The 22,676-nt window shown below is 32.2% G+C and overlaps 1 protein-coding gene and 1 long non-coding RNA gene across 4 annotated transcripts in view; both read left to right on the top strand.

The window, feature by feature from the left end:
- The window catches only part of LOC105193245 (proton-coupled amino acid transporter-like protein pathetic), a 42,061-nt gene that overhangs the window by 1,154 nt on the left and 18,231 nt on the right, over positions 1-22,676 (top strand). The window contains exons 1-2 of one of the 3 annotated variants that reach the window (XM_039450138.1): positions 16,190-16,433; positions 18,203-18,288. In XM_039450138.1, coding sequence (XP_039306072.1) covers positions 16,353-16,433; positions 18,203-18,288 — 167 coding nt within the window. In that variant the 5' untranslated portion in view covers positions 16,190-16,352. Of the gene's footprint in view, positions 1-16,189; positions 16,475-18,202; positions 18,289-22,676 lie in introns of those variants that run through there. The other 2 variants (XM_039450139.1, XM_026139408.2) reach the window with 2 other exon arrangements.
- On the top strand, positions 2,911-13,559 carry LOC120357980. Its single transcript, XR_005574955.1, has 2 exons — positions 2,911-6,447; positions 7,252-13,559. It is a non-coding gene; the product is annotated as an uncharacterized LOC120357980 (long non-coding RNA).

Raw genomic sequence — 22,676 nt, 5'->3', positions numbered from 1 at the left:
ACGTCATAAATTATTTTAAATATTCCGTACAAAAACGTTTGCAAAAAGTTTATGAGACAGAAATTGCATCTAAATAGAATATAATTTTTACAATGTCAATAAATAATATTTCTTAAATGTTTTTAGATATTTTAATTAATGGTTCATTTTTTGCACTTATACATAGCGGAAAACTTTCTATTTATTTTAAAACTGGTCTTTTGTTAAAATTTTTCTTGCAAATTTTTTAACCGATCATTAACTTAATATGATGTGATTATGGTATTTAAATGTTTTGTGTTAAAACGATATTTAACATTTGTTAAAATAACACACTTTATGGGTAAACGAATAATTAATGCAAAAATAATATAATTTTGAAACGTTAATTTTCTAAGGTAAATGAATAAAATGTGCTTGTTATATTACAAATGTTAATTTTACTGAAGAAATATGTTTCTAAATTGTATCAAAGTGTTACACTTTTTGCGTTCATCTTTTTAATATTATAGTATTGGTTTCTAACATATTTATCCTGTGTTAAATTAGCATAAAAATTTTAGTGGACCATTTGGGATGTGTAATAGATATTAAAATTAACACAAATTTTCCAACTGTATCCGATTCTTCTTGCGTCGAATCTTGGATCAGTTCTGTTAAATCACCGTTAAATTACGCGCCGCTCACAGATTTTAAATTTTATAACTGCTAACTACAAGAAACGGTACAAAAAGCGCTTAGTTATTTTGCGGTATTGACATGTACGCATTTTCTTATCGCACGTATGCAATCGCCACATGGCGGGTTTGCGCGTACATAGTCCCTGAAATGTCACCGACGCCTGCGATATCGATATTAAGTATATTCAACCTACTTCTATGCCTACACACTTTCGTACATTTTTTTTGTACTTAAAATAAACGTGCGTAATCAAAGAAAAAAATAGAGAAAAAGAATGTACAGTTACGACACCTATGAATTATTCAAAATATAATGAAAGAAAGAGTTTATCTTACTCAACATTTGGTAATAGTTACCAAACGTTGAATAAAGTAGCGCCAATTAAATATTCAGTTTATATAATAAAAAAATTTTATACTTTCTTAAAAAAAACATTTAAAAAAATACAAATATTGACAAACACTGGTATCGTTATATAATTTTAATTGATTAATAAGCTTAAATAATACCAATTAAATATTCGGTTAATAATTTTACTTTTCTAAATATTTAATTTCTAATTACCGAATATAATAATGTACCAACCGTTTGGTAATACATATTAAATATTTATAAGGAATTATTTTTTAAATAATACCTTGAAACTATTATTTTTTAAATATTTAGTAAGTATTTTTATTTGAAAAATTATTTTTTTGTTATAATAATTAAATCGTTAATTGTTATTCTACAATTGAGTAATTATCCAACTCTTTTCAGTATATTGTTACATCAGCGTTTAAATCGACTGTTATGTAGAATTGATAAAAACGAATCACGCTGGAAAATTTGATTCGGGTAATGCACTTCATTACGGATACGTGCAATTCAGGACGTCACGAACGATTACGCACATTCTGCATATGTAAACGGCAATTGTGTAATTAGGTGAACGCGAATCATCAGGGGTCTGACGGCATTGTTCCCTTCGATTGTTTCCCACATGTTTTTCTTCAATTCAATCGCATCCTATTAGATTTTATAAGAATTAATTTTAACGCTTTACGATTTATTGGAATTAACAAATGTGGCGATTATTTTTTAAATATTAATTTAATCCGAGAATATAAAATGATAAAACATTAAGTGTACCACATTTATAAACAAGTCCTAATTAATTATGATATATTTAGCCGCACGTCAGACGATTCTTCGTTTCTTTATTTTAAAATCAAAATTGCTTCAAGATGATTGCAACACTAATGGAATTTTAAGGCGGTTCTAATGTTCTCATATATCACCTTATCATCGTAAACTTCGTAATGCAAACTCCACGTTACGCAATACAGGTAAATCGATGACTTCGTTAACATCAAGAGATAAGAAGATATTCTCGAGAAACACGTAACGCAACATTGATCTTCACTTCGCGATAAGGATTAATTGCAAATATCTCGATATTTCAGATAGTCATCCTCCCAACTGAGTCATCGTGAAATAAAATGCATCATTAAAATTGCTATTCTGCGAGAAATCATTATCGCGGTCGTTCTCCTTGAATTAACGTTACATACGCTCAAAATGCGTATGCGGCAATACGATGCGTCACTCATTTTATTACCGTGAATCTTTTGGAACTAAAAAGCGCGTCTTGTCATTAATTTACTTATCTATCCGTTTCAACGAGGCTTTTAGATTTTTTAATTTGAATTGTGATCCATTACTGTTTATTTTTGGTTATACTGCGTCGAGTTACGTTTTATTATCGCAATGTGATAAGTGCACCGGATATTCTCATCGTCCTGAGGAAAGAAAAGAACTAGCACAATTTATGAGAAATCGTGCGATAACACGTAATATATTCTGGGAATCGTCGCCAGCAAACTCGTCTGTGCAAACATGTGTATAACCTTTACATTGGGACAAAATAATTTTATCACGTAGTAAAATCTTTTTAAAAAGATATATATGTACAGATATATAAAAAATGAATCTTAGTTAAAATTGAAGAAGGACAACAACGGTCGTGTCAGATCTTAGTGTTCAAATATCTCACATGTGACTTTATAAGCATTTTCTAGTTCTTCGAATTATGGGCCGTTACTTTCGAATTTGAAGCGCGACTTTTAAATTAAATCAGAATAATACTATTACAGTATTAAATTGATAAGCAATTTAATAATATTGATGCCAGAGTTGAGTAGTAACTAATTAAAAGTTAAATAATAAAGTTAAAAAATTAATAACTTTTAACTTAACTCAGTTAATCACAAATCATTTAATTTTTAATTTTAATTATTTATTTTTAGAACATACAAACTGTAGTTTATTTACTTTTTGCCAAGTTAAAAATTTATCTATGTAAAAAAACACATTATAAAGAAAAAAATATATTCCCACATAAAGAACAAGATTTCTTTACTTCGTGCAAACATTATTTACAAATAATTAATTAAATTTGTTTAACGATTCACATCATAACTGTAATTTAATCTAAAGTAATCTAATTTTAAAAACTTGTGAATTTCTAGTTTAACATAAATAATGCTTTTCAAAATTAAAGCTTTCGATGTAACTTAAATTTAATCTTAACTTTTATTATAAATTTAATCAGAACAATGTTACAATATTAAAATGATAATCAGTTGAATTAATATTGACGCAAATAAACATCTACAAGATCCCGTCCGACGCTCCATTCCGATCACCTGTAAAAAATCTGTTGCGAAAAAAGATTTCTTTGCCTGTTTTTCAAGTATGCGAAAGTCTTGGCGTAAAAACGTATTTTCGGTCGACCTTCGCATCTCGCACGTGGCTATTTAAAATTTCAATAATGTTTGGCTTTCCATAATTACGTGCCGGCACACGTAGACCTTCTGCGCGAACGTCACTTACATATTTTTAAGACGATTTTGACATAACAAAAGTGAAACTTTCCTTTTTAATTTTATTTTGGACTGTGTTAGTTGTCAGTCTAAAATAAAGATGACAAGGTGCACGCAGATGGTACAGTGCTTCTCATTTTGCTCATTGTAATTTAGAATAAATGAACGCTGCTTTTTATCGTCTGATCGGAAGTCTAGTTTCTACCGTGACCCCGATCGATTGACGACGAAGGTGGTTTTCCTCGAGACTCACTGGCCGTGCGTTGACTTTGTATCGGCGATCGATAGTACGCGGTGAACAAACCGTCTGCACAACTGCCGTCACGCGGGTTAAATTTAACTGGAGAGCGGAGTTCTAATTCTTGTTCTTACGCGCGCGGATAATAAACGGGATTTATGCGTTTCTGGGAATTTTCTTAAATTTCTTTCGCATTTCCCTTACAGAAATTCAATGCTGTCAGTATGTTTCTGTAAGGAATCTATAGGATTTCTGTAAGATTTTTATGCCGTGTGATTGGAGATTATCACATATTTGTTTTTTAATGTGATAATTTACATACATTTGTGCCGTTGATTCTGTATTACGAATAAGCAGTTACCAGTGAAAGATTGGATCGAGAAAATCCGCTACTTCTTATGAAAGATTTCTCCATGGTAACAGAATTTAAAAATGTCGTAAAAATCGACATTTGCACAAGCCTTTTTACGATCTTCTGGATCCTTTATTCCGATTGGCTCTTCATTCACTGTTTCGAAGCCGAAGATCGTTGAAATGGGTCATCTTTCTTTCGTAATCGAAACTAGTTGTTTAAAAACTGTTCACTCCCTCTCCCCCCTCCCAAATTTGTTTAGCTTGCGCGGTCAATCGCTTCGTGACATGTCTGGCGACAATGGCAAGTGGCACGGCGGCAGCGGCACGCAACGTCATGGAAATTTCCTGAACTGACACCTTTCCTCTTCCTATCTTTTTCTGTTTCTCTCTTTTTCTTCTCTGTCTTTTTTTCATGTCGCGTTTCCCCTTCTTCCTTCCGTTCTCTCCCTACTATTCTTTGCCATTCCCTCTTTCTAGTCCCGTTCTTCGCTTCTGCCACTATTCCAACGAATCTGATACGCCCCACGTTCCTGAACCGACCGCTTGACGATCTCGATGATTTTGGCCGGCGCTGCGTTCGGTCTGACGCCGTCTCTCTCGCTTTTTCCACAAAAGGCGATTACAAGATGTCATGAACGCAGACGCCGTTAATTGCCGTCACCGCAAAGAGATGTGCCGGTTCTGAGTGTGCATCAAGGCGTGACCTTGACTACAGCAGGCTCACATCTCCTTGATCCGCATTGAGTATAGCTTTTTCTTCCTCATTAAAACTTAATGGAACGCTCCAGTTAACTCGACTTTGCGTATTTAAACTTCCGCTCGCGGAACATATAATCGTAGTTTGTAGAAAAAAAAGTAGTATATCAGATCAATAATCGTCTCAGATCAGAGAAAAAAAAAACAATATGAAACATTAGTACCAAGTTAAAACTGATATATTCTCTCCAACAACCATTGGTTCACATATACGCAAGGAATTATATTCTTGCTTACATATGAAATAATGAGAATCTACATATAAATTTATCTTCTTCAAAAAATTTGATAATCTTGAATTTCAGTAGAATATTATATTTTTATTTTAATATTATAATAATCTTCTCTAAAGGGAATCATACGACTATTTTGATATTAATATTACAATAATAATACTTAAATCTCATTATCTTGAATATAATCTAACAGTAAACGTTTTCTAGAAATTGAAAGAAAAAATATTTGATTAAAAATTGTCTCTTCCTTCATTTTCGTAAATATTTCAATGAAGAAATTTGTTAACTTGACCGCAAGTAAATAAACTATTAGGACTCATCGTGTAAATAATTCTTTTGGGTTAAGTAAAATTTTTCCGTTCTTTTCTTTCTCTCTTAATACACGCATTTATAATTTATTCAGATCAGCGAGCTCCGCCAAGTGCAAATTATATAACTGTATAACACACTATACCGAGAATTCCAAGTAGGTATGATTCATGTGCCGGTACACGAATACGAATTCATCTATTTCGCGTTCGCAATTAAGTTTCTTGCGTGCACGTGTCGTAAGCATCGAGCTGCGAGAAGGACGAGCAAAACCGGCGTTCAGTTGCTGAAGCTCGCGGGAGTTCAGTGGTCTGCGAGGAATAGAAGTCACGCGAGTCGTCTCGAGACACTATATCGGGTGTCCCGGTGAAACTGGACGTCCTTCCGAAACGAGATGTAGCAGCGATAGCGATCAGCAGCGAATTATTGGTAGAGGAGAACTCGCCTGTCCGTGAAGGGCGACGCGAACTAGGCGCAGCCTTTTCGCTGGTTGTTATATAAGGACCAGACCAGTCGAGATTAGTTATTCAAACGAGGCAGAAATCTAAATATCGGACGACGGCAAAAAAAAGACGAAAATACTATTAACTTGTCGCGAATCGTCCCGAGTAAAATCATGTTTAAATCATGATGGCAGCGTTTATTATTCTTCCGCCGCTTTATTGTCTTGAGTGACAAGGCATAATTGCACGAATTTGATTCGTCCGGATCACGATTTGGCCGAACCACGCAATCAGATTAAGAAGGTCAATGCTGTTACCATCCAGTTCAATGTACATGCATGGTGCACGTGTGCGCTACGTGACAGCTGTAGAACAGCTTGTTCCTTAACCCTGCGTTGGTATGGTGGGGTATGATACACCCCGTGCATGCAAGTCAATTAATTTTAATGTTCAGTAGCTGTAGGTTAGGTTAGGTCTAGCATCATTCTATCGTGTAGCATTGTTATTTCAATAATTTTTTAAATATCATCTTACATAAACGTAGAAATATGCAGCAAAGGTATGTCATACCCCACCACACCAGGCACGTAAGTTTAAGGCACCACGCCAACGCAGGGTTTGGGTTAAATCTTTTTTATTAATAAAAACGTTTCCCTCGCTGTTGTTACTCATTTGAAGCTTTTCTAAAAGATTTATGCATATAAAGTTCCTGTGGTGAATAAAACTCGTACAGTTGTTTATGTTTTTTTTTTATTTTATTAAATAAAGTTTTTAAAAAAATTGAGTTCTAAAAACTCCAAGGCCGGCAATTCTTAGTCCGTTCTTATATTCTAGATCGTCTTAAGTATCATCTTAACTTCCGTGGTTCAATAATTTTTTCGCTACTTTCCCAGTCCAATTGGGTCACTGGTACCTGATAGTGTCTTTTTAGGCTCTAAAAGATCTGAAATAATTCTGGTACACTCTTCCAACATTTCAGAATACGATTTCACATTTGTTTGAAATCTGAGTCTTCATATCCCCGGTTGAATATCCTATGAAGAGTCATCGAGATGTCTTTAACCAATCAGAGAGCCGTGATAACATCTTAAAGACTGTTCTTGAAATGATCTTGAAAGACTTTTAAGAACGGACTATGAATAGCGATCTAATAGAATTAAAAATAACAATAAATTAAAATCTTATTCAGCCCAAGCACTTTATACACGTACCATCTGCTTTTAAATACAAATAAAGATATATTTTAATAAAAAATAAAATTTATTGTAATTTTATTTAGCGTATTGGATCTAAAGTTTTTTAGAAAATAATTATGGAGTGTAAGTCCATATTCTTCTCTCGTGTACCAATTTGAGAGGCACTGCCGTGTAATACATGCGCACATAATTCAGGGGCAATAGCAGGAACGAGAGTACGAGACTCCCACGCGGGTGCAGCCGTGCGTAACACACCGTTTGTCGGGATGAGGATGTGACGTTGCTGTCAGATTTGTCAATTCATTATTTCGCCGCCGCCGCCGCCGCCGCCGCCGCAGACGGTTAGTTGATTCGCATTAGAGCGTACATATATACATATCTATATGTATAGATGACACGCGGCGCGACGGGTTGGGAGAACAGCAATCATTCAGACTGGGTCTCGCAATTCGCCGTTATTGTGGCATTGAAGTCACATGCTTTGTGCCGAAAGAAACGCAAAAGCCGCGACCTTTAATATGTCGCAAGTTCAATAGAGAGCCCATTGCGCTGATTTACGATTCGGGACTCACTCGTTAAACAAGTCTATATTTGGACACGGCCATTTTTATTGACATTTGAACCGATTAAACCTTTTTCAATGGTAGCGGCGATCGAAATATCTATCGGAATCATACTGGCACGTTCCATCGCGGTCTAGACTTTGATCATTGAACGCGAAAGTCCATTATACTTATTAATTTCAATTTCGTGTGATGCGCGCAAACTTCTACACAGAAGAAACATTATCAAGTACTAGTATCAAATTTAAACTAATATATTTTATTTAACAATCATTATTTTATATATAAGCAAAAATTAAATTACATTCTCATCTAATGATCTTGCATATATATAATTCAATCTTCTTTAAAGTCATTGATAATCTTCAATTTTAGCAAAATATTTAATTTTTATTTCAATATTTTAACAATCATTTAAAGAACATAATTTGATTGTTTCAATAATATTATTAAAAAATTCTAATTCTTTTGTATGTGTGGTTTGAGAATATTATTTTCAGCTGATATTTTTTTCTCTTTGACTCATAAAACGTATTACTGACTAATGAGAACACACAATTTTTTTAAATAAAATTATACAAAATTTCTCCGTGTAAACAAATTGTATCATTTAACCGCTATATAATTTCAATGTTTAACATTTCGAAAAGATATTCTCAAAACAAGAATGTTCTTTTTTTCTATGTACTTATTACTGATTAAGAAGGGCAGACATCTTTTAATATAAAACTTTAGGTAAATAAATAATTTGATGATAACTTACATATATATAATTATTAATGTTAACAGTAGTACATTTACATTAAAAATAAATTATAAATTTATTTACACACACACAATAGAATTGAATAAATAACACTTAATTAAGTCTATTTTTACTCTGACATTTATTTGAACTTTTGCCAACTCAACAACTAATCACTTAATTTCTGTGGCTTTTAACATTTTTTGTTTTGAAGATTGGTGATTTACATCACGAAGCCATTAAGTTGTATATATATCTTTGTTAATATGTCACTGATACAACAATTTACTTAATTCACAAGAGAAGATTTTAAGGATTATCTGTATTTTAATTTTTTTTATTGTTTCTTCTTCTGATTGATTCATGCAAATTTAGATTGATCACAATATTTTGAGGACATTTCAGTTCAAATCAGTAACCAATTAATAAATAATAAGTTACTCCAATACATAAATTGTAAATCAAAATAGATAATAAAGTAAATAACAATTTTTATAAAAATAAATCAAATCAGTGCTCTTAAAGTTAAGAATAAATCTCAGCGCGCAATCTCAAGGATTTTTTGGGTTCCATCAAGAGGGGTTTTATTACGAAGGCGAACATCTCTTCTTGTACAAGCGGTAACATGCGGGATAAGCGAACGATATTTCTTATATCTTTTTCTTTAAGAATTAATTGTTCATAATATTGTTTGAAGATTATCGGCATTTACGGTCGAAACGTTTAATTGTTTATGTTGGCACAACAAACTAGCATTGCTCTTTTAACTTTTGACAAATGTCGTTTAATAATTTTTTTTCCTAAAATATAATATACAATAAGACAAAAACAGATTTATTTTTCTTGCCTTAAAAGATCTGAAAAGTTTACGATCTTTGCAATAATTTAATCTAAATAAATAAATTCCGATAAATAAATTTAACACTGTTAACTTTTCTCGTGCACTCTGTCAAGATGATTGAGCTGCATTTCTATATAAACGACGCAAAAGCTCTCTATCTCGTATCATTTATTATGTACACGTCAAACAATACCCGGAACAGTAATAAGTCGACCGACGGCAATTTACACGGTTGCTCAATATCAATATATATTTAACGACTGTCACGAATTTAGCTGCGTTATCTCGCGCCGGTGTTTGCTCGTGGAATTGTGTATGTATATTTTGCCGCTAATGACACAACGACCGTGCGCGATTAGCCTTCAAGGCCTCGGCCGCTTGGCTCCCCCATTTCGATATCGCTTTTATCCCTTCTTTCCACCGCTGATTAGGCTACCCTACGTCCGCGATTATATTTCCGAGGTTTCCGCTTATCGCGTGATTATGGATACGGCTATATTTCATTCATTCATTAACAGAGTGTCACGTGCGTTTCAGAGCCGTATGAATATATTGCCAGCTAGACGCGCGAAATAAAAGCTGAGAATTGGCTTCTAACTTTTGATGATGAAAATACTCAGTCTCGCATGACAAAATAATTGGCGCACTTTTATAATATTAATTTTTGTTTTGTGAAAAATTGTCTATGCTTTCGATTTTTTTAAGTAAACAATTTTTTTCCAAAATTTTTCTTGGTGCATTTAACAAAAGATTAAAAATAGAAATTTGTATGTAAATAGATATTAAAACTCTCGAAATTGTTAAAATTTGAAAATAAAAGGATTAATGAAAGTGTACTATTTATTGCGCATTGAGTGTCGCGCGTACATTTCCATTAGTCCTTTTATTTTTAAATTCAGTACGTAATTTTGTAGCATTGGAAAAAATTAAATATATAATATATATATATTGATCAAACCAAATATATTCTAATATATTGATTAAATTAAAGCTATCATATTGCCATTTTCATGATTGTTAACATTTTCGAGTTTTATAAAATTTTATAAAAGCGGTAAATCTATAGCTGTTTGATCCAAGACTCTTACTAAGAACTTGAGAGAAGGAACGACCGCAAGAGAGCACGGTGGGATAAAGTTTCTGCGCGGCGCAGAAATCTCTCCCTCTTTCACAAGAAGAATTCTACGCGTCGTTTCGTTTTCGCCTCGACAAGGCGCCGCGAGGCAAAAATAGACGCCGAATTCGTACACGAGGTCGATCCACACGAAGGTGTGTGTAATTGGAAAGAACGGATGGAACCAGGCCTCTCTCCTTCGTCGTTTGCGTGTGTGGTGGGTGCGTTAGCGTCGAGACGATCGGGTTTATAGGTGTTTACCGTGACCGGAATACTGGCGGGATATTACGCGTAGGCGCCGTTACGGATACGCGCCTCGATGCCTCGCAGCGACAATTCCCAAGTACCCAAAATAAGCACTGAGACGTGTGGGTTACGCGACACGGATAGCCGATGGACTTTCGACAGCACAAATGTGCGCGCTTTCGGATATATAATTTGATCATTTATATCTTCTTGATATTAATAATACTGTTTCGATACTTAATAATTATTTTTGTGGTCAGGCTGATGATGACTAACAAGTAAAGTCGAAACGTTTCTAATTTAAATTTTATTAATTTATACGTTTGACGTCCTTAACCCGTTGAGGTCACACTTCCAAATAATAATATAACGGTCACATGGAATTCATTGGATTCTCTGCACAAAATCAATCACCATTTGCCAGTTTTTTTATATTTTGTTGCAAAAATTTTACTGGATATACCTTGAGGTCTATTTTTTATCAATTAATAATTTTTTTTAATTACGATTTAACATAATGAAAAAATTCGAATAAAAAAACTGGAAAATTTGTTTTTTTACAAAAATATTCATAAGTTTTAATTTTTGAGAAAATTCAACAAAAATTTAGGAGTGCATTCTCAAGATAGTATACTTTTAGATAAAAATTAGTTTCATAGATGTTGTCCGATTTTGAATGGTCTGTGTATCCTTAAAGTTAGCGTGAGGTCTTTTGGATCACTCTTAGTGACCTCAACGGATTGAATATAGCACGTCTATGACCTTTCTTGGTTAATTAATTAACCTACAATAATATTATCAATAATATATCCACTACCGTTTAAATTTGCAAAAGAAATTTACGCAAAAGATTTTATTCTTGCTTTTCAAAATTTGTTTCTAGCAGATTTTATATAAAAAGACGTCATGAATGTATGGACTATAAGATTTTTATTTCTTTAATTATCTAATTTATTAGTAAATCACATTTTTATCAATATTAATATAGCGCAATAGTTAGTTCCCGAAAATACGGGGAGATGGCGCTTTAGGGAGGTATATGCCAGTGTTAACTTTTTTTTATCATTTCTGTGGTTCAAAGAAGTATTTTGTAAGTTTATAAAGAAATTGTTTTATACTTACTAATATTTATTTATATATGGAAAATAATACTAAAATAAATATATTTATTTAATTTAAATTTTTAAATTTATATAATATAAAAAAAATTTTTTTGGTCATTAACTAAAATCTGGAACACCTTGTATATTGATTTAAATGTGACGAATGTATTTGTTTATGTAATGGTTTGGTAGTTAACTCAGAGGCGTAAAAAGAATTCGTAAAGAATTGAGAGTATTTTTACTCAATCAACAATTTGCTCAAATTGATAGATTGCGTCTGTTGTATTACTGACGTTTTACGTACATTTTTAGATTCTACACAGTAAATTTTCAGCTGCATTCTAAATGATACTAGATTCGCGCTGTTTGCACGTGCGTTTGCTATATCGACACCTGTTCAAATCATCATATCGATCCTAACGTGAAACGACGAGAATTGCATATCATGCGAAAATATATCTTTCAGGAGCACATGAGCATTGGCAACTAAAAAATATTTCAATTTTATGAGACATGGAAGATTACCGGCGATTTAGATTTGGAATTTGATTATAAACCGAGAGACAACATTAAAAGAAAAATGTTTAATTTTAAGCAAGGATAGTAACTAGTTAAAAAAGTTAAAATTTAAATAAGTTACATAATTTAAATAATAAAGTTAAGAATTTAATAAATGTAACTAAATTTAGTTAATTTTAGATGAATTAACTTTAAGTTTTATTAGTTATTTTTAACACATAAACATTATCTTACTAACCTTTTTCTTAAGTTATAAAACTTTATCTATGTAAAAAAAATAATTATTATGAAAGAAAAAATGCATTGTGCCACGTAACAAATGATATGCTTCTAGCCTATGGACCAGATCTAGTAGGTCACGACGTCCAAGTTTTACTTGTAGAAAAATGAAAAGAAAACTGAATGATTAGCGCATAATGCAATTTTTTTTAACCGTTATGTATTATTTTTTATCGGAGTGTTTTCTCAAAAAACAAATGTGAAAAAATCTTTTTCTGTAGAAAGATTCATGATAACCTCAAATTTTACATTTGATCTACCTAAGAAATCTAATTGTATTTCCTTGCCATAAAATAAATATTTTTTTGGATAATTGATATAAACTTATATAATTTACAAATAAAATATTAAAATTATTCAATAATCCGTCTTGTAATTGTTTTGTCATTTAAAATAACTTTAAAACTCCTGAATAATCGGCTGAGAACTTCACGTTGACGGTGGCGACACAATATCGCGGAAGGAACTACAACTAATAGGCGTGAAAAATGACATATTCACGATGAAACTTTATATTGCGTGCCATTTTGCTATTATGTGCTTTATTGTGAAAATAAGACATCTTATTTTTTACCAAGTTCGTAAAAATAGGCTGTAAGTAAAGTTATCTTTGAGAATTTCATACATAAAAGAATATTTCTTTCAACAGCTGTCCGCGTATTTTCTTGTTTTAACAGTTTTAACAGGTTTCAGTTCACGTGCTTTTTACGACTATTTACGGACTGTCGGAGGGAGAGTTTAAACCATTTTTATAAGAGTTTAAAAACGATCTCATTATATTTTTTTATCCAAATTTTCTTTATTTACAAATGGCATACAAGAAACTGTAGCTCAACTATGTGTTTCTTGTCTGAATAGACTTCACTTTACGTCCCTTATACAATTATTTACTGACTTTCAAAAGAGAAAAGGATAATTTAGTCACATTTTTATAAGTATTGGAAAGCAATCTCATTACTTTTTTTATCTTAATTTTTTTTATTTACTAATGCTACGCAATAAATTTCAATATATCATTTTTGTCGCTTATGATGGACACGATTTCAATATAACCGCAACGACTACTCGGAAACCCTTTAAAAAAATTATGATATTTTAATTTAATATAAATATATAAAACGCTTTTGAAAATTAATTTTATTATTAAATTTTAATTTAATTTAAGTTTATTTAATGTTAAAGAAACTTTTAACCATAATTAACTTTATGTGTTATTAATTTTAAACTGATTTAATTTAAAAAATGTTAATTTATCTCTCTCTGATTTTTAGATATTATTTTATTTCTATCTAATATTTTTTTTATTTTTTGTTTTTTAAATATTTAAAATATATAAAAATACATTAAAATATTGAAATTTTTAACTGTTTTAAATAGTTTAAAATGAAAACATTAAAAATTGAAATATTTTTAAGTAGTTAAAAGACGGAGACAAAAATAAAAAATTTGAATATCTCCAAAGCATTTTCTAAATGCTTCATTTTTGAGTAAACAGATTTACGTGCAATTATCTTACAGTTATATAAAAAAAAACAAATATTTTTGTTTTGAGAATATTTTTATTTTTAAGCTATTAAATATTGAAATGAGATTATACAGCACATGAAATAATTTTCTCATGAAGAATTTTATAGAGTAATTTCATAAAAAGTGTGTTTTCAAACTTCAATAATTATTTTCATGATTTGAGATGAAAAGATATCAAATACGTCTTAGATATAAAAAAAGCTATCAAAGACGAAGGAACGTCTTAAAATCAAGAATTAAAGATTTTTAATATAATTATCATTATCAAAACGATCACATTGGGCTTTTTAAATAACTATTATAATATTGATAGTAAAAATATAATATTTTGTGTATGGGCTAAAATTTAAAATTATTAAATTTTTTTAAAGAAAATTAAATTATGTATAAGCAAGATTATTATAGCTTCGTTTATATGAAACAGCGATAATCTTGCTTATATATAATTTACTCTTGCTTATATAAGCATACAATTATATGCTTATATAAACAAGTAATACAGTGGCGCTTGAAAATAATTTATAGGAAACATTTCAGTTGGCAACATTAGCAAATGGTAAGCGATTTAGATTATAAAATTCTTCAAATGTTCGAAGTATGTCAAGTTTATGTTGTTATGAAAGGCTATTAAAATATTTGATTTTTAACTTACTAATGAGTTTCTCCTACTTGAAAAAGGAATCTTTAAATCTACAAAACATTTTAAAGCGCTATTGTATATTCGTGTTTATATGAGCAAGAATATCATTTTTTATTTAAACATATAATTATATGCTTTTATAATTATGCACTTACATAAACAAGAAATATATTTTAAAAAATTTGACTCAATCAGTGCAATCGCAATTCGTATCATAAGACTGTTAAAAAATGAGCAATGTTATATAATTATGTAAATGATTATAATTAATTAATTAGAACTATATTTAGTACTATAGGATTGACATGAGATGAACGTTTCGGGCTCACTTGCTTTTCTTCAGTATCTTAAAATTTTCAAAAAAACAATTTATGTGATAAAATGTCTTCCTATTAGTAAAACAGAAGTCAAACATATACAGAAGGCTTGTCTATTAAAATGGAAAAAAACCAAGTTTGACAATGATCAAGTTATTTACAAACAAACGTATTAAGACTCAATATCTCTTCAAATTGATTTTTCTACGTCCTCGTCCAGTTATTTGCAGTGTTGAAATGTATTCATATTTGTACAAGCAAGAACAATCTCTTTCTTATATGTGAATCAATGATTGTCAATTGAATATATTAGTTTTAACTTGATTTACTATTTTTTCCGCGCACATATATTTAGAAGCTGTATAAATGCGATGAAGCATAAAGTTTTCTGTCTTCGCTTATATTCTCGTCATGTTTGGCATGCATTGGATATGCGCTGCGAATTTTCCGTTTTTCCGCGCAACGACGAAGATGCGTCGTCGCGTACCCTCTAATTCGCGAGCTAAACCGCGGAGGCGGCAGACGATTCGGGGCTCCCCCCGGTCTGTCACGCGCCGTTCAAACAGAATCCTGTTAAAACCTGGTTAGCGTGGTCAGATGGCCGGCAGAGACGCACGGCTCACGTGAGCCCGCGATCGCGCGTCGGTTTGCTCTTCCTATTTTCGTAGTCGTCCGGTATATAAAGAGCACCGCGTGTCCTCGCGGCGGACGTCGCCGAGAGATTTGGCAGCGGTAACCGCGCTTTTCTGCGCCGCGCGCGGCGCCGTACATAGAGCGGGTCCCGGATAGCGGACGCTCTATCCCCCGCTTGCGGATAGAGCGTCTAGAACAACGCGCACAGGGAGGACGCGCAGAGCTTGGTCCATCCCGTCAGACATTCCGTGGGACATTCGGTCGTCGCGACGCCCGTTTTGCACACGCGTCGGCGCGCCGATCATCGCGTTCCGCTCCGCTCCTCGGACACCGCGCCGCGCCGCGCCGCGAGCGGAGAAGCGTCTCAAGATAGACTCATCCTCGTCAGTCGCCTCGTCTCGCGCAACCAACGTGTATGTGAACGTAGACCCGAATGTGGATGACGTGATGCTCTCGCGATTACTCGCGGAGGAACGTTCGCTCAAGAGGAAGGAAGTAATCCCTCTTTCAAAGTGGTACCGCACGAGCGCTCCGACGTTTCCGCTCCTCGCGGTCTGATTCTGTTCCTCTGTCGCGTGGCCCGCGTTATTCGGACCGGACATTTCGATCTATTAGGGCTAATGGCCGGGTGATTGACGCGAATTCCAAATAATGCCGTTGGATAACATGTGGTGCGAATGACGTTCGTTCTTCTGCGAGGTCCCGGCGGTGTTCATCAGGATTAATACGTTCCAAGGACATTACGCTGAAAAAAAAGGCGAAAACGAACATGGGGAACGCCGACAGCTCCCACGACGTGGAAATGAGCTCGCTGTCGGTGGCGACGACGAACGATCGCCCCCATATTATGGTGAATACAAATTATGCGAATTATGTTGCTTAATCAAACAGGTAATTTATTAAACGAGGAATAAAAGTATATCACATGTAGGCGCAAAGGAAATCCAAGAATGCATCAGTAATCGACCGAATGGACATAAATTTTCACGTGACTTACTACACTGAGAAAAAAACAAAGTGTTTAAAATGTTAAATAAGTTTTATTTTTGTCTCTATTTTTTTAAATACATTAACACGCTAATATACATTCCTACGAATGTAGATTTTACTTTATTTTTATCTATTTCTAAGAATTGGAAAAAGATAAAGAGCAAGTTAAACGGAGATTAAAGTTAATTTACGTTGGTAGAAATGTACGTAAAACATTTAAAACCGTTAAAGATTTTAGTATTGTTATAAACGTTACATAAATAGCGTTTAATTTTAAAGCACTAAAAGATTTAAAGCTGTTGAAGATGTCGGTTTTAAACGTTTCAGTATTTTAAATCTCACCGTTTATAACTAAAACTTCTTTTAACTACGTAAAAAAGGAAAAGAAATTACATAAAGTGAAACATTTCAATATTTTAAAATTAAACATTTCTTTTTGAGTGTAATTTACCACTGAAACTATTAAACCAACTTTTTACCATAATTTTATAACTTTTCTTTTTAATTTTCGTGTTACGAGTTAATTTCCTCGCAATGTATTGCAACGCGCGTCAAGAATCATTCCGATGATTTATGTATTGCGCTTAAATAACTTAAAATTACAGATAAACTACATGTAAATGTTTTTTCAGATAATATAAAGATGATTTAATTCTAATTTATCTAGGTAAAAGATAACATTACGTACAGTCTTGTGGATAATTTTTAAGTAACATTGCTGTTGAACAAAACAAAACAATTTCCAAATCTTTATTTCTTAAAAATAAGTGTTCTTCAAGCAACCTGACAAAAAATATTTCTTCTTGAATTTGAGTCAACACGCAAATAAAAATTCAAAATTAAGAAATAGAAATACGTGACTCACATATGAATCTATGGCGCAAGTTTTAATATAGATCTGTGCAATGTCGGTTGCGTTCGGATATAGTATTATAATACAGTATTAAAAATGTATAGTTCACGTTACGTACACTATAGATTTTCAGTACTGGCAGTGAATTTCGGAACGCAATCTTGTTATCATTAAAAGAATTCTCCTGTTGCGAGAGAAACGCTAACTTGGAGACTGAGACTAAGGACAATTCTCGTCATTCTCGTTATTATTCACATTACCTCAGATTTGAAAAAAAAATAACACATTTTTTATTTAAAATAAAGTTGAAGATAATATACATTGTAATAATCTAGGTAAAGTTATTTCTTTATCTTAATGATTATCCAGAAAATTATATTATATAGATAGATAGATAGCAACAAACACTCTTTACCGAATAGTTGCCACTAACATCTCTAGTCGACAACTTGAATGGATCGTAAAGCCCGCAAAAGCCTTGCGGTAAAATGCGCCAATGAACGGAGCGCGTGATTGATACATCGAACACACGCATAATCTGAGCGGTGAGGTCAAAACTGACCTGTCCCAATCTACCGCTCCCCTCCAAAGGGGACAATTACGAACGGGTCATCGTCGTCCCGGTGCATTCGAAAGTATTCATCGCGTTCGCCGATAACGCGCTCTTATTTCGACCCACTTGATTAATTCGCGCGCACGCACACGCAGCTTATCGCGCCTCACGCGCCGACGTTGTAATTCGTTTAATCTAACTCGACCCTCCCGTACTGTTACAGAGAACGCCAATGCGTCCGATGATAGCGGAATACGAGCCGAAGAAGCAGGGTGTGAAAACAGAACTCTCAGACGTGGTGCTTGTCAAGTAAGTTCTCAAAATTCCGCTAAAGAAATCAACACGAACGAACGGCTCGACCGATCGTTGAGCGCGTTCACTATCTGCTACCACGACCAATCATCACCATTGCTTTCTTGCCAAACCCAAATGCTCAAGCAAACGTGAGTGAGAACAAACCCGAGGATCATATACTGTGCATTTACGTTCTTTCCGTTAATCTGTGTACTCTACCCATTTTTCTTGTGCTATACTTTATATTACTATGGTTATATATTTCAATTGATACCTACTTATTCCTCCCCTGTTTTGGTTTTTTTTTTTGCTACGTTTTTATCGTTAAACTATTCTAATTGTTAGTACTACACACTAATCGTGCATACCGCCTGATCGCTGACGTAGAATTCGTAGCGTAGCTGGCACCAGGGATGCTTGACGGCCGCCTGCTGAATCTTGGACGACTGCGAAGTTGCTCGTTTGTGTTGCGTACGGATATGTACCTGCTTACTGTGTCATGTTCTTTCACGTCTTGTGCGAACGAGAAAATTATTTAATTGAGAACGTACGATGCCTCGTTAATCTTCAAGATGTAATGTCGGTTTGTGGCGCCAAGCAATTTCCAAAAATATCTTCTTTTCATATATGAATAGACATCTCTTGTTCTTGCGATTACATTATTAACATTTCTCGGTGTTAAATACTTCTTTTAAATCTTGCTTCATTTTCATTCTTTCAAAAGATTAAGGATGTATTACGTCTATTTTTACAAATGTGCAGTGTTGTGCTTAGATAATTGAAAATTATCTAGGTAAAGATAAGGTTTAATTACATGTAAATGTATCTTAGATAAAATAATAATGATTTAATTTTAATTTTGATGAAAGATAAAATTATGTGGTTATAGTTTTATCTATGATTTTTTATTAATATCGAACTTGAATAAAATAATTTAGAATATATAAACAATATATTCAAATTTCTATTTTTGAATCTTTATATTTCTTAAAAACTTGATATTTAATGTGACAAAAAACATTTTTTTTGGATTTGAATCAATACGCAAAAGAAAATTAAAGTTAAAAAATAAAAGAAACGTATAACTTACATTATGTAATAACTAACGAAATTCCTTGTAGAAGTTTACAAATTTATAATTGTAAGACAATTTTCATACTGCATTATTATTGATCTGAAAATCTTGACTGCGTTTTGATACATATTGCCAGGATGTTAAATTCATAGTTTATGTTACACGTACACTATAGATTTTCAATACTGACAGTGAATTTCGGCAAATGCAATCTTGGTATAATTTTGAAAAATTTTGTTAAAATAAATGGCAATTTAACGCTAAGAATACTTCTCATACAAAAGTTGTGTTTGTAACATTATGTTTCCATTGAACAAAACATTTTTATAGTTTATTTCATTTATTATATTCATTTATTTGATTTGTCGCTTTTTGTTTTTATAATACTAACATTTATAAAATAATGACAAGACTCTCAACTTTTTTTATAATGAGTACTTTAACTATTTAAGATAATTCATGAAAATTTTCATTACGATTCTAGGCTTAGTTGTAAATAAATAAACAAGTTTTGTTTATTTGAGACAGCTATTTAAGAACAACTAATTTTAGAACAACTTTGCATAACAATGATTGTACATAAATCATCTTGGACACTTAAAGTATTTATAAATTCAATTTTTTTATCATACTTCCATTAAAGTATATTTCTTCTTCTTATTAAAATAGCTTTTAATCTAGGTAGAAAACCGCTAAATCTTTTTTTGTACTGTTTTTAAGTGCAATACAAAAACCATCTGTAACTTTTTCAAAACTTCTTTATTATTCTGAAAATAGGTGTAATATATTCTCATAATCAAAATGTAAATCGTAATTTGTCGCTGTTAATTAATCAGCAACGAGAATAAATAATTTCATGGTTTGCTAAACCGATGTTATTTGCAACGAGGAAAAAGTGATGCTTTGAAGATCAAAACTAACGCCGAATTTACGATCTGCGAATCGTTTCATCACTGTCATCTTAATAATATAAAAAAAATTACTCTCTCATCTCATGAATAAGCAAGCGAGGTTGAACATTAGCAATATGTCTATAATAAGATCTTATCTCGACTTGGCAGATAAACAACGAACAATTAATCAAAAGGTTTCTCTCTCGTTGTTACGCACAAGGTTATAATATGCAAATAAAATGTGGTTACGATATAAAAAAACTTTATACATAAGCATTGCTTCTATTTTATCTAATTTATCGAATTACACTATCACAATTATAATTAAATTAATTTGATATTAGTTTAGAATTTGAATATATAAATATTCAATGCAAGGTTATTAAATATTGTTCTATTTACATTTCCTCACGTGCAGTAAGTTTTATATCCACAAATGTGGGACGATGGTCGTCGATAGCTTAACAGCTAAGTGATCTATCTTTTGCTTTTCCGCGTAAAGTGTGGTAATCGATAAAATAAGAAGAGCGGCGATAAAATCGCGGAAGTTGATGCAGACGGTTCACTTCCTTCGTCGACCGATTTAACGGCGCGGCCGCTACGAAATCTTTGGATCCTTTGCGCTCGAGACGAGATTCCTCTCTGCTGCCGTTTTACCCGTCACTCATCGAACCCGTTTACGCAATAACGTAACTTTTCACACGTGCGAATTCTCGCAACCTTGAAGTAGTTTATGCGAATTGCGCGCTCGGTTGAGCTTTGACACCTTCGCGGTCTTATGCATTTATGTATTATCCCGGATTTCCCGGCATTATTCTCGGTATCGCGACTCGTACCGTTCTAATTTCACTAAACGCAATATCCGTAACAGTCAATTGCTCCCCAAGGCCGACTGATTTCTAATTCCATTTAATTCCCGCACTCTCCTCGGGGTCACTTTTCAGCCATTTATGGCTTTCAAGCGCACGCTTGCAACGCGTGCAACTAACGTAATATAAGAATGCGTTACGCAGAATGATGATGAAATTATACTTCTTATAAGATGTGGCTAGAATAAAGCAGGGTTGGGCAGTAACGATTTAAAAATATAATTAATAAAGTTGATCATTTCAATGTAATTTTAAGTAAGTTAATATTTTTAACTAGTTATTTTTAAAACACATGAAAGTTAATTTATTAACTTTTTTTAGGTTAAAATTTTATATGTAAAGAAAAAAATGCATTTTCATATAGAAAACAATATTTCTTTGTTTATTTCATATAATTACTTAATTTACAAATAAAATATTAATTTATTTGATAATCCATAATTATGAGTTTTGTTATTTATAATAATCTAATTTTAAAAAGTTTTATGATATTATAATTTAATGTAAATGATACTTTTTAAAACTAATTATTAATTTAACTCTTAACTACAAACGTACTCCACACAATTTCGCAAAATTGTAGTTTAAAATTATAATTATTTCTTAAATTACTTCTTTAAAATTTAAATGACAAAGGGAAAAAAAGTACAATTTTTCTAATGTAACAAATTCAACTGTTTTATTTTTTTTTCATTTTTCCACATAGAATTCACAGAGTTAGATTTCATTTCTCTCATCAGACATCCTGCAAAAAATATTTTTTATATTTAATTATATACAAAACACGTCCATATATAAATATAATGTATATAAATATATATAATTATATATAGTTACATACAAAAATTTTTTCTCGAGTTATACGTGTCCATATAAAATTATACATAATTATATATAAACATATATATATTTTAATATTTAATATTTAATACATATTTGGTACATAATTATATATAACTATATATAATTATATATGAAAAAAATTTATCCGGAACTTTTAACTAGTGTGGTTAAGGATTAAATTAATTTAATCGTAACAACTTTTTAACTGATTTTTTTGTTCATGCAACTTTTAATGTAACTAAATTAATTTTATAAGCCATTAACTTTAACTTAAATTAATTTTAAAAAATATTAACTCTTACCCAACCCTGAAAATAAATAATTAAATTCTCGAGTTAAATCGCAACAAAGATCTCTCCAATTTCTCCGATAATTTCGACAGTCACGAAAATTATGACATTGAATAAAATATTAAATTGTCATGTGATATTATCTTAAGCGAGCGGTATATTCGCGTAAGGAATTGTCCAATAAGAAGAAATCCCATTACACCGAATTAACCAGATCAATTTGCATTGCATTATCGCGCGTATTCGTATTTCGTAATTTGCATCGATTAACACCGGCTTTGCTTGCGAAGAAACGGCAACAGAAGGAGTATCGTTAACAGTTCTCTTCCGTCGCTGATCGAGAATGCTTCGTGTAGAGGTCATGCGGTATGCAAAGCAGAATATGTTCCCAGAGGATAAAGGATTTGTCTTTACTGTATAATATGTGCATTTA

Source organism: Solenopsis invicta, chromosome 5 (genome assembly GCF_016802725.1).
Source record: "Solenopsis invicta isolate M01_SB chromosome 5, UNIL_Sinv_3.0, whole genome shotgun sequence".
Taxonomy (NCBI): Eukaryota; Metazoa; Arthropoda; class Insecta; order Hymenoptera; family Formicidae; genus Solenopsis; species Solenopsis invicta.
The sequence above is the reverse complement of the archived record's forward strand: the minus strand, read 5'-3'. Positions and strand labels throughout refer to the sequence as shown.